Raw genomic sequence first — 13,234 nt, 5'->3', positions numbered from 1 at the left:
ACAAAAAAGATTCAGAGACAGAACAAACAAACAAACAAACAAACAAAAACCCTCCAACAAATAAACCCTTAGACTTTACCTGTGCCAGACAATCTGTCAGGAGTAAGAATGTGAGCACACACACACACACACACACACACACACACACACACACACACGTTAATTATCCAAGTAATATCTGTGAAGCTGCCAAGAAGGAAACTTGTTAAGTTTAGCTGTGAGGTGAAATTCAAAAGAGTTTTTGTAATTGTTTTTGATCTATAACACCAGAAGTCACCATTTTTTAAATTTGTATCTTATCAATTACTAGTGCACGTGGGAGGTTTGCATGCTGGTGCACATGTGCCATGGTGTCATGTGGAGTGCAGCGAATAACTCACAGCAGTTACTTCTCTCCTTTCCTTCACCAAGTGGACCCTGGGGATTGAACTCAGCTCATCAGACTTAGCCACAGTGCCTTTAGCAGCCGAGCCAACTTGCTGGCCCAAATAACAGCATTCTTAGGCTCAAAAGATCTAATTCTGCCAGGCAGTGGTGGTACACACCTTTTTAATCCCAGGGCTCATGAGGCAGAGGCAGGTGAATCTCTGAGTTTGAGGTCAGCCTGGTCTACAGAGTGAGTTCTGGGACAGCCAAGGGTACACAGAGAAATCCTGTCTCAAAAAAAACAAAAAAACAAAAAAACCCAACCAAACAAACAAAAAAACCAAAAAAACCATCTAACTCTATTTGGTCTTATTCTGAGTCAAATTTTTGAAAAAGAAAAACAAATGAGTTGAAGAGTAATGGCCCAGACATGGTGAGATGGCTAACACTGACCGTCACCCTGACAGACTATAGAATCACCTGGGGGATGAGTGTGTGGGCAGTTGTCTCAGTGGCATTAATTGCAGTGGGAAGACCCGTCCACTGTGGGTGGCACCATTCCCTGGCTGGGAACCCAGACTCTCTAGTGGATGTAAGTGGGATGGGGAACTGAGTGACAGCATGAGTTCACCACTGTGTCCTGATGGTGGGGATAATGTGGCCAGCCGCTCTAAGCTTCTGCTGTCTTGACCACCATGATGGACTGCACTCTTGAAATGTCAGTCAGAGTGACATCCCTAAGCTGGTTTTTTTGGGGACATTTTTATTACAACAACAGAAAAATAATCTAAAACATCCAGGGCTTCAGGTTTCTGGGATAATACCCTCTTCTAGCAATGTAAAGAATACATTGTTTAGAACGCTAGAGGGGTTTCAAAGGTTTACATCAGTGGTTCTTAACATTCCTGTGACCCTTTAACACAGCTCCTCAAGCTGTGCTGACCCCCAACCATAAAATTACTTTGTTGATACTTCATAACTGTAATTTTGATACTGTTATGAATTGTAATGTAAGTATTTGATATACAGGAAATCTGATATGAGACCCCTGTGAAAAGGTTGTTCAACCAAAGAGGTTGCGACCCACAAGTTGAGAACCACTGATTTACATGGTTGCAAGAAACTTAAATGTGTGTGTATGTGTGTATGTGTATGTATGTGTATGAGGGTATGTGTGTGTATGAGGGTATGTGTATGTATGTGTATGAGGGTATGTGTGTGTATGTGTATGTATGAGTGTATGTGTGTATGTGTGTGTATGAGTGTATGTGTGTGTATGTGTGTGTGTGGATATGTGTATACGTGTGTGCATGTGTGTATGTGTGTGTGCATGTATGTGTATATATATATGTATGTGTATGTGTGTGTGTATGTCTGTGTCTGTGTGTGTGTATGTCTGTCTGTGTCTGTGTATGTGTGTGTGTATGTCTGTGTCTGTGTGTGTGTGTGTGTGTCTGTGTCTGTGTATGTGTGTGTGTATGTCTGTGTCTGTGTGTGTGTGTGTATGTGTCTGTGTATGTGTATGTGTGTGTGTATATCTGTGTTTGTGTATATATGTGTATGTCTGTGTCTGTGTGTGTATGTGTATGTCTGTGTCTGTGTATATGTGTATCTGTGTCTGTGTATGTGTGTATGTCTGTGTATGTGTGTGTGTATGTCTGTGTATGTGTGTGTGTATGTCTGTGTCTGTGTCTGTGTGTGTCTGTGTGTCTGTGTATGTGTATGTGTGTGTATGTCTGTGTATGTGTGTGTGTATGTCTGTGTATGTGTATGTCTGTGTATGTATGTGTATGTGTGTGTGTATGTCTGTGTCCGTGTCTGTGTGTGTGTATATCTGTGTGTGTCTGTGTGTCTGTGTCTGTGTCTGTGTGTGTGTATGTCTGTGTGTGTCTGTGTGTCTGTGTATGTGTATGTGTGTGTATGTCTGTGTATGTGTCTGTGTATGTGTGTATATGTCTGTGTCTGTGTGTGTGTATGTCTGTCTGTATATGTGTGTGTGTATGTCTGTGTATCTGTGTATATGTCTGTATGTGTGTGTGTATATCTGTGTCTGTGTATGTGTGTGTATGTCTGTGTGTGTGTATGTCTCTGTGTGTGTATGTCTGTGTGTGTGTGTATGTCTGTGTATGTGTGTGTGTGTCTGTGTGTGTATGTCTGTGTGTGTGTATGTCTGTATATGTGTGTGTATATCTGTGTCTGTGTATGTGTGTGTATGTCTGTGTGTGTCTGTGTATGTGTCTGTGTATGTGTGTGTCTGTGTCTGTCTGTGTATGTGTGTGTGTGTCTGTCTGTGTGTCTGTGTCTGTCTGTGTATGTGTGTGTATGTCTGTCTATGTGTATGTCTGTGTATGTGTGTGTGTATGTCTGTCTATGTGTATGTGTGTGTCTGTGTGTGTGAAGGTCAGAGGACAATTTGCAGGAGTTTGCTTCTCCCCTTCCATCATGTGCATCTTGCTGACTCATCATCTTCAGTTTTTGGATTTTTTTTTTTTTTTTTTTTTTTTTGAGACAAGGCCTCTCTATGTAGCCTTGGCTGGCCTGGAACTCTGTAGACCAGGCTGGCTCCCAACTCAGAGATCCACTTGTTTCTGACTCTCCAGTGCTGAGATTAAAGGCGAGCATCACCATGCAAGGCCATCATCTTCATTTTTGAGCACGGATAAATTAGATGTGCCTGAGTACTTGCATCCCAAGCACGTCATTCTAATAGTTTACAGGATTACACCATTACCCCCAGGAGCCCTAAAGCAACCCTGAAGTCCTCAGCCTTCTTCTGCTATTTTGGTGCTCTTTTTTTGAAACTTTGTATCTGTTGATACCTTGGCTACAATCCTAAACCACAAACCTTGGTCAATTACGGGGTGTCATGGTTACTCCGTCAATTTGCTCAACCTGGAAGAGACTCAGTGAAGGGCAGCTATATTGAGTTAGCCAGTGGCTGTGTCTATGAGAGTGTCTTAATTAATTGATGTGGGAAGACACAGACACCACTCCCCAGGCGGGGGTCCTGAACTATGTAAGAATGGTGTGGTGGTCTGAATGGCCACCACTGGCTTATGGGGGGGCATTAATTTAAAGGATAGGACATGTGGCCTTCTTGGAGTAGTTGTGATCTTGTTGGAGGAAGTGTGTCATTGGGGTGGGCTTTGAGCTTTCAGAAGCCTAAGCCAGACCCAGTGTCTCACTCTCTCTTCCTGATGCCTGCCGATCTGGACTCCCAATTCCTCCTCCAGCACCATGTGTGCCTGTGTGCCATCATGCTTCCCACCATGATGACAATGGCCTAAACCTCCTAGCTGTAAGCCAGCCCCAATTAAATGCTTTCCTCTATGAGAATTGCCGTCATCATGGCCTCTCTTCACAGCACTAAAACTCTAAGACAAAGCGAGAAATAGAGCTGAGCACAAACAAACACATTGGGCAGGAGAGATGGCTCAGCGGTTAAGAACACTGACTGCTCTTCCAGAAGACCCAGGTTCAAATCCCAACCCACATGACAGCCCACAACTGTCTGTAACACCAGTTCCAGGGGACCTGACACCCATGGCAAAACACCAATTTAAAAAAAAAAAAAAGCTGGTTAGCATGTATAAATTTCTCTTTGCTCTTGACTGTGGATATGTTGTGACCAGCTGTTCCAAGTTCCTGTCTTGACTTCCCCACTATAATGATATAATGAACTGTGCCTAGAACTGTAAATGGAGGTAAGCCCTCTTCTCCTATAAGAGGCTTTTTTTTTTTTTTTTGAGTATTTTATCCCAGCAGCAGAAATTAATCTAGATCAGAAGTTTAGTCTGTCATCTTGCCATCACTGGAAACCCAGCATAAAGGTGAGCTCAGAGAGACAAACAGGGAGAGGCTTCTACTGGACAACTTGTCAAAGAAGGGGCCTGGGTGGGCCTTGAGACAGAGCTCTGGCCAGGGCAGAATGCAGAAGTAGAAAGGGATTCTTTTCACCCAAGACTCAGTGTTCTTAAAACATAAGAATTTAGGCTGGGGCGGGTTAGAAGAGCTCTTGAGAGACTCAAGCTCAGTTCCCAGCAACCATGCAAGGTAGCTCACAACCACCTGTAACAACCACCTCTAACTCCAGCTCCTGGGGATATGATGCCCTCTTCTGGCCTCCACAGGCACTGCACATACCCATACACAGAAACCTACATAGACACATTTTTGTTTTTTGTTTTTGTTCTTTGGGACAGGGTTTCTCTGTGTAGCTTTGGAGCCTGTTTTAGAACTCACTCTATAGACCAGGCTGGCCTCGAACTCACAGAGATCTGCCTGCCTCTGCCTCCCGAGTGCTGGGATTAAAAGCATGCGCCACCACCGCCCAGCACATTTTTTTTTTTTTTTTAAGTAAGAATAGATTCCAAGTAAACAGCTTAAGATCTACTGGGTCTTCTAGACTCCTCAGATGATTAATTTTGATGAAGAAAGTAGGCTTTGGGCACTGGTCCATGCCCACCACTGTTTCCTTCTTGTAGTATTAGATCAGATCAAGTGAAAAGACCTTATAAAGAGGGGTAATGAAGCAGCAATGTGTTCAGAAACTGCACCAAGACAAGGGAGGAAACTAAAAACCAAAATAATACAGGGTGAGAGGCCAAACCAGCTTGGACCACAGAGTCCTCAACAAAGAGCAGGCTGCCTTGTGCCCGCCCTTCCCAACATGCTGCAGCTGGGAACTGAGCTGAACTCAATGTTTCCTCAAAGTATTCGGCTCCTGGAAGTTCTTTCCCACAGGGACAGAAATGTTCTCACTGGTCCAATAGATGACATGGCATCTCATACCCTTCAAGACTGAGGGAAAGACCTAGTGTTGGTGAGGGCTGTCAGGTTGACTTGTGAATGTGTAACAGACTCCCATGCTGAAAGCCCAGGTAATGGAGATTCTGTGGCCCTAGTTACCATCCTGAAAACCACTCCAGGGAACTCCTACAGCTGAATCTACCCTCTCCTTACCTTCTGGCCTCTGTCTCATGGGTGTCTATAAATTTTAAGACTGCCGAAGCTGTGGTGAGAGAGATTAGGTCTTACCCTGGTTTGGCCAAACCATACATAGATCCATTCTCCTTGGTCAATCTTTTTTTCCTGATTTCTCCTGGAATACAGAGAAACCAAGGTGGCCCGAGTGTCAGGTAACAAGCTTGGCTCTTTGGGGCAGGGACAAGGATACCAGTGTGACCAGAGCAGGGGACAAGGTCTAGTAGTGAGGGTGGGCTCAGCAGATAAGCTTGTTCCTGGGGGACAAGGTAGGGAGGTGGCTGTGTTCTGAGAGACAAGGAGCCAGGGAGGGCTCTAGGCACATGCAGAGAAGGTTCTGCAGAAGGTTCTGGTAGGGTGTGTGCGTACATTCCATGCATGTGCATGTGTGACTGGGTTTCATGAGGCTCAGATCGGTTTCCAACTCACTGTGTAGTCAAGGCTAGCTTTGAACTCCTGATCCTGTTGCCTCTACCTTCCAAGTGCTGAGATTGCAGGCCTGGTAGCAGGCTCAGCTCTGGGAGGATCCTTCTTATTCTGTGGGAGAGGAGATCAGAAAATGAGCATGGAAGCCCCAAAGCCAGTTGGGGTAACAGCTTGGGGGATGGTAAGGACAAATGGGGAGATCCAGGGAACAAGTGCCAGGACTGGGGGGTGGGTGGCGGGGAGGGGCGTGTCCAGCTCCACCTGGCCTCATCTCCTTTCTTTTTTTGGGCATTCCAGAACCCGACTGCATGGCAGGCACTTCACCTGCCTTAATTTCCCGCAACTCTGAAAGGCAAGCCTGCTCACTGAGTCTGACTATGTGCACAGTATCTTCGTGTGATGTATATTCTCAGTGCCTACTACGTTCTAGGCACAGTTTCCAGAATTCGAGTGAACTCTGAATCCCCTGCTCTCTTGAAATATACCACCCAGTGAATACACCACCCTCAAGTCAGGGTTACCTTCGAGGGAGTGACAGCCACCACAGACCCCTTCCCGGGTCACAAAGGCTGTGGCAGATCTGGCTCTGGGGTCTGTGAGTGAGGACCCATCGGAGTCTAGAGGTCCCTACCTGGTGAGATCAACTCCAGGAGAGGCCAAAGGGGGCGTCTTAGTATCTGGATGTGGAACTTAGGAGGGAGAGTCAAGCCTCAAGTACTTCCCTTCCCCAACTTCTGGCCTGGCAGCGCCTCAAAAGAGTGAGAGTGTCAGTTAGCCTGGGGAGACCACAGGCTCTGAAATAGAACCTCCTTAGTCCCAGCTGTCCAGAGGCTGAGTCACTCTGGAATGTGGCCTGGGCTTGGATTGGCTTGGGGTCCAGTGCAGGGGAGCTGCGGTCTGCCTGAGGGGCTGGGTGCCCAGGCTCCAGCTTCCTGCCTTTGTCTGTGCCTTCTTGGGTTTCTCTGTGGGAAGAAGGCCATGGCCAGAAAAAACACCTGGTTCACTGCACCGTTGCCACTATAGGGTAAAGCCTGATGGAAGAAGAAGCCCCTTTGGCCCTGAAGATGGCCCAGGGACAATCACAGGTGACTTTATTTCCTCATCTGTAAAGTGGGGATACAAATGCTCACTAGAGGTGACCACATGGAAACCCAGCACTCTCATGGGGAACCTCCAGGCTAGGGCCTCAGTCTCTCCACGCTTGAGTTTTCTCCACTGTAAAATGGACCCTGTGGTCCTCATAGTGTTGGGAGAGGAGCCGCTGAGTGTCAGGAGAGGAGCCACTGAGTCCTGGACTCTGAACACCCGCTGCTACTACCCAGCAAGGCAACACTGGCTGATGTTCTGGGTGGTAGCTCAAGTGGAGCCTCCTTAGGAGAGGACACTCAGGAGGCTTCTGCGGCCTTTTCCAGGTGCTCCTGGCTGCCAGGTGTCGGGTGCTCTCCTAGACACCCCTTCACACTTGTCGGATGGACAATGTTCACAATGCAGCTCTCCCCACTGTAGCATGTATTGTAAAGAGTCTTATTAATAAAAACAAACCCAGTGCCAGGTATTGGGGTGAATGCTGGAAGATCAGAGAAACAGAACAAGCCGCAGCTTCCTCACCTTGCCAATTCCTCAGCTGATCCTGTTTTCTCAGACTGGAAGCTTCTGAGTCCTCATCCAAATGGTTCTCAGCTGAACTGCTTCTCAAAAGCCTGGAGCTTAACCTGCCTAGTTCCTGGTCCTCATGCCTTATATACCTTTCTGCTTTCTGCCCTCATTTCCTGGGATTAAAGGCTCACTTCCTGGGATTAAAGACTCACTTCCAGTTACCATGCCTGGCTGTTTCCAGTGTGGCCTTGAACTCACAGAGATATAGATGGATTTCTGCCTCCCAGGTGATAGGATTAAAGGTGTGAGCGCCACCATTTTCTGGCCTCTATGTCTGTCTAGTGGCTGTTCTGTTCTCTGACCCCAGATAAATTTATTAGGGTGCACAATATTTTGGGGAACACAATATCACCACACCCCATTTTAAAGATCAGGAAACTGAGGTAGAGAACAGCTAAGTCATAAACTGGCAGGAAGTACAGCTGGGATTTGAAGCCAGGAAGTATGGTGTCCAAGTCTGGGCGGTAACCACTGGCCTTCTGGCTCCGTTGCACAACCCACTTCTGGGTATTGATCCCAGACTTGTGCCTGGGTTGGTAGGGTCAGGTCAGGTGCACACTGGTTACTGGCCTGTTCCCCTTCGTGATAGAAGAGCCTCCTAGCCTGGGGCTTCAAAGGGATTGGGAAAGAAGGCTCCTGGCAGTTCCCAGAGCCCCTGGCAGTGGAGACATGCTGGCTTTGTTGGTCTTCTCTAAGCCCAGAGAGGCTGGGCTTGCCAATGACTCAGAAGCAGTCTGGTGCAGGAGGGCTGTGGGGCTGGAGGGCGAGGCACTTCCTGTGCCCCCCAACATCATCTCTGGATCTGCTTCAGTCTGCTCCACCCTTGGCCATCTTGTCCCACACATCTGGCCCCCACTCTCTAGGGACAGCCCGATGGAGGTGCAGAAGACAGAGGAAGAAGGGTAGGGGGAAGCCTGTGCTCCCCTGAATTGCTGGATGTGAACCAAAGCCCCTCACTCTGGAAGTGGGGGAGCTGATGCCAGGCCTTCCCTCTTGGATAGTCATCAGCCTCTCCTGCCCTGTATAAAAAACAGTCAGGTCACCAAGAGACTCCTGCTTCAACCCCTCCCTGGGATCCTCAATGTATTTGGCATAGAAGCCAGACTGTCTCCTTGACCTTCAGGTCCTCCAGGCCTTCAAGGTCATCTCTAACATCCTCACTTACATAACATCTATACATTCTCTACTTGGGCCACACCACTCTTGAAAACCCCATCCAGCATGCTACCACCCCAAATGCTGATTATTATTATTTTTTTACTCTTTGGGGTCTACCACCCAGCTCCCAAATAATTACACAGAGACTTATTCTTATTTATGAATTCCTGTCCTTAGCATGACTTGTTTCTAGCCAGTTTTTCTAACTTAAATTACCCCATCTCTCTTTAACTACATTTTGCCTCTGGGCTTTTATCTTCCTTTATTCTATCTTTTTTCCTTCTCTCTCCCTGCACGGCAGTGTGGCTGGGTGACCGGCCCCTGGTGTCCTCTCCTCCTTTTCTTGCTCCTCACTCCTTCCTCTCTTCCTTAGATTTCTCCTTCTATTTATTCTCTCTACCTGCCAGCCCTGCCTAGCCCTCTCCTGCCTCGCTATTGGCTGTTCAGCTCTTCATTAGACCAACCAATCAGGTGTTTTAGACAGTCACAGTAACACAGCTTCACAGAGTTAAACAAATGCAACATAAAAGAATGCAACACGTCTTTGCATCATTTAACAAGTGTTTCACAACATAAACAAATGTAACATATCTTAAAATAATATTCCACAACACCCAGGGTCTTTGCACCTGCTGTTCCCTCTGCCAGTAGGTTCTTCTCCCTCCTTCCAGAGTCTTCTACCCTTCAAGCCCTTCCCTGGGGACATCCTCCATCATCTTCTTCCACCCAGTCTTCTACTGTCCTGGTCATCGTTGTATCCTTTTTATTTAATGAGATGTAATTCACATATCATAAAATTCACCACTTAAAACTATAACACAAGGGTATTAGGATAGTTGTGAAGCTGAACAGCCGTTACTGCTAATTCCAGAAAATTTTCTTCCTGAACCCTGAACCTGTTGGCAGCCATTCTTCTTGTTCCCCAGGCAACTGCTAATCTACACCTAGCCCAGCGGGTCTCCCCACCTTGGGTCTGGTTTCTTCTTAGCACCATGTCTTTACGGTTCATCATTGCTCCATCCTCTTCAAGGCTGAATAATACTCTGCAGCATGGACATACCACATTCAGTTGTCTCATGCGGAGTCGTTTCTGCCCTATGCCTGTTATGAGCAGTGCTTCTGTGAGCAACAGTGTGCCTGCTTATGTGTGAACAAGTTTCTATTTCTTGGGGCTAAGTTGCTTCATAGTGTAGTATGCTTAACTGTTATGGAACTGCCAGGCTCGCTTCTAAAGCAGCTGCGTCCTCGTACATCCATGTGGTCCAGTTTCTTATTTATTTGTTTGTTTGTTTATCTGTCTGTCTGTCCATCTGTCCATCCATCCATCCATTCATCTATTATTTTTATTTTATTTTTTGGTTTTTCGAGACAGGGTTTCTCTGTGTAGCCCTGGCTGTCCTGGAACTCACTCTGTAGCCTAGGCTGGCCTTGAACTCAAAGAGATCCGCCTGCCTCTGCCTCCAGAGTGTTGGGATTAAAGGTGTGCGCCACCACTGCCCGGCATGTTTCAGTTTCTACACTTCCTTGCAAACTCTTTTTTTCCGTTTAACTTAAAAAAAAAACCACAAACAAAAAACAAAACAAAAACAAAAACAAAAACCCTGTGCCATTAGAGTGGGTACAAAACAGTTTCTTGTTGTGATTGTGTTACCTTGTAACCAGGGAAATGCCCACTGGTCATTTTGGCATCTTCTTTGGGGGAACAGCCCATTCAAATCCTTTGTACATTTTAATAGTTGTTAGGTGTTTTTTTTTTTAATAGACTCTTCATCAAAGCTTGTCTCAAACTCATGATTCTCCTGCCTCAGCCTCTAGAATGCTGGAATTCCAGGCCTGGGCACCATATCTGGCTCATTTTTAAATATATATATTTATCTGCAGTGTTGGGGATTGAACCCACAGCTTTGTGAATGATAGGCATATACTGCACCATGTGCTCAGCCTTTGTTTATTTGAGACTGTTTCATTCTGTAGGCCAGGCTGGCTTCGAGCTCACAGAGATCTGCCCATCTCTGCCCTCCCCCCCCCCCCCCCCCGATTCCAGGTGTGCACCACCACCCTGATGGGTTTGGGGGCCGTCTGCCCAGTTCTCTGCTCTGTCTCCAGTATCCAGGGCAGTGTCTGCCTTGTGGTCAGTGTTTGGTGAGTGAGAAAATGAACTATAGTGAGAGGTTAGTTATGACAATACGCTCCTCGACTTTCATTCATTGACTGAAGCAGTGTCATTCATTCATGCTCATTTACTCATTCACTCACTCATTTCTTCACTCTCTCGTTCACTGGAATCTGAGGGAAAAGAATCTAAGTACACTGGGTTCTTTTGTCTGTTTGCTTTATTCCTCTGAGATTAAATTCTATCTATACGGCTTTATTTTTATTCTTATACGTTGCTCTTCTCTGTTCCTTCTCTTCCTGAGTTCTCTCTCTACATGGCTTCAGTTCTGTTCTCAGACTCAGCTTCTCTCTGTCCCTTCTCCCCCTGTCCTCTCGTAGCCCTAACTAAGCTCTTCTGCTATTGATCTCATCTTCGTCCTCAGTTCCTCCATCCATGATTGTTTCTTCCTTCCCTGCTCTCCTGACCCGACCCAGTCCCTACCATCTGCAAAAACTCTGCCTTATGCTTTCTTCTCTGACCACAAGACTCTGATCTGAGCTAGGAATTCTGCCTCAACCCTTCTTCACCCGGTATGCACACACCCCCTTTTTGTCCCAAGTCAATTGCTTTGGAATGCCATTTGGCCTTTGCTGGGAAGGAGACTCTGGGCTTCATTTGCACAAGAAACAAAGCTATGCATCTACTTATCCACCTGTCTCTTTGGCCTAAGAGACAGGCATTGTCTCTGTAGGGATATTACCTAGTTAAGATCAGCAGTAGGTCTGAGAACCTTATTCTGTTTGCTGTTGTGGCCTAGGAGTATATGACACACAAGAAATTGATAGCAGGAAACAGCTGACATATTGAAAGCCGAATAACACCGAATATTCCTTGATATTTGACTTCTCCTCCCGAAGGATTCCTTGCTTCTTCTAGGTATAGCTCTACCACATACAGCTGAATCTCTATTTCATTTTCTTGTGGCCTGCAGCTCACTCACTCACTCACTAATGCATGCATTCAGTCACTCATTCATTATCTGGGGCTTTCTGCATCCCTGTGGTTCTGGACCTTCCAGGGGCTTAGGGACCTCCTAGGGGCCTCCTTAGCTCACAGTGCCTCCCATAGGAGGTGGTAGATGAGATGTGACTTCCCATGGAAGCCAAACACAAGGCACTGGGAGTCTGTGTGGTAGTTATTGTAGTATTTGAAGCCAGTATCTGATCCTGAGTTCACAGTGGTTGGGTTGGGGATAGGCAGAGCCCATGTGGAGGACAGAGACCTCTGTCTGTACTGTGTCTGTTTTTTAAGAGACTGACCCTTATATTCCTTTCCTGACTTTAATCTCTTTGCCTGGAGAAGCCCCATCTCCCCATTAGGACTCACTCATTGGGGGAAAAGCTTGTTTTAAAGACTGTTCCCTGGGGCTAGAGAGATGGCTCACCTGCTCTTACAGAGGAGGACCTGGTTAGGTTCCCAGCACCCATATTGGACTGCTCACAACTGCCTGTAACTCCAGTTCCTGGGGATCTGATATATTCTTTTGGCCTCTCCAGGCCTCACACATGTACACACACACACACACACACACACACACACACACAGGCCAAGGCAGGGTCAAATACAGTGTGGCTGCCGTGGGCTGTGGTAGGATCCTGCCTTTCTCAGGGGTCTGCAAGTGCCTTACATTGTTCTTTCCCAGGGAACCCTGACTTTGGATAGCACAGACATAACCTTTGCAGGCAGGTAGGTGAAGCTGCTTACATTCTTGGCCTTCCCCCAGCCATGGACCTGGCTCTTGCCACGGAGGACTCTTGGGTTTGGATCCATCGAGGGGAGTGATGAAGCCTGCGCCCTGCCAACCCATTACCTACACTGCTCTCTTCCTGCGGGCAGGGGAGGAAATGTGACATGACCCAAGCCCAGACTGGCTCAGAGAACTCTGCCCTTCTGCTGGGTGCTGGAAGCTTCCTGCCACAGGGAATCACCCACACAGTAGACCTGCCTGGCCCCCAGCCTCCACCCTCACCCTTGTTTCCATTCTCTGCACAGAGGCTAATGGGTCTACAGAACTTTACTACACCATCATCCTCGGCACACACCCGCTCAGGAACCCCACCTCAGTCAGAGACAAAGCTACAGTCCTACTACACACATGACCATAGGGTCCCACCCAGAACCTCTCTGGCTCTGGCTACAGCCGCATATACTTGTCCTTACTCTGTTGGCCCACCCACACCTGCCCCCATACTGTTCTTTGAGTCCATAGCACCAACCCCAGGGCCTTTGCTCTTGCTGAGAAGCTTTTCTCTTAGAAGAAAGCCTCCAGCTGTCTGTTGAGGACCTCATCTGACTTCCCCATGGCCTTGACTCTCTGCCCCTCCCTTGCTTTATCACACGGTGCTAAGTGCTGTGGTTTCTGCAGGCGACCTGGAGAGCCTCCCTTGGACCTGGGCAGCATCCCTTGGCTGGGCCATGCCTTGGAGTTTGGGAGAGATGCTGCCAGCTTCCTTACCAGGATGAAGGAGAAGCATGGCGACATATTTACTG

The 13,234-nt window shown here is 47.2% G+C and overlaps 1 protein-coding gene across 1 annotated transcript in view; it reads left to right on the top strand.

Annotated features, from left to right (window-relative positions):
- The first annotated feature begins 8,304 nt into the window (after positions 1 to 8,304).
- Ptgis (prostaglandin I2 synthase) overlaps positions 8,305 to 13,234 on the top strand; it is a 30,960-nt gene continuing 26,030 nt past the window's right edge. Inside the window, exons 1-2 of the mRNA XM_036184329.1 lie at positions 8,305 to 8,333; positions 13,110 to 13,233. Coding sequence (XP_036040222.1) covers positions 8,305 to 8,333; positions 13,110 to 13,233 — 153 coding nt within the window. The remainder of the gene's footprint in view (positions 8,334 to 13,109; position 13,234) is intronic.

Source organism: Onychomys torridus, chromosome 4 (assembly GCF_903995425.1).
Source record: "Onychomys torridus chromosome 4, mOncTor1.1, whole genome shotgun sequence".
Classification (NCBI taxonomy): domain Eukaryota; kingdom Metazoa; phylum Chordata; class Mammalia; order Rodentia; family Cricetidae; genus Onychomys; species Onychomys torridus.
Note: the sequence above shows the minus strand (reverse complement) of the source record. Positions and strands in the feature narration are given on the sequence as shown.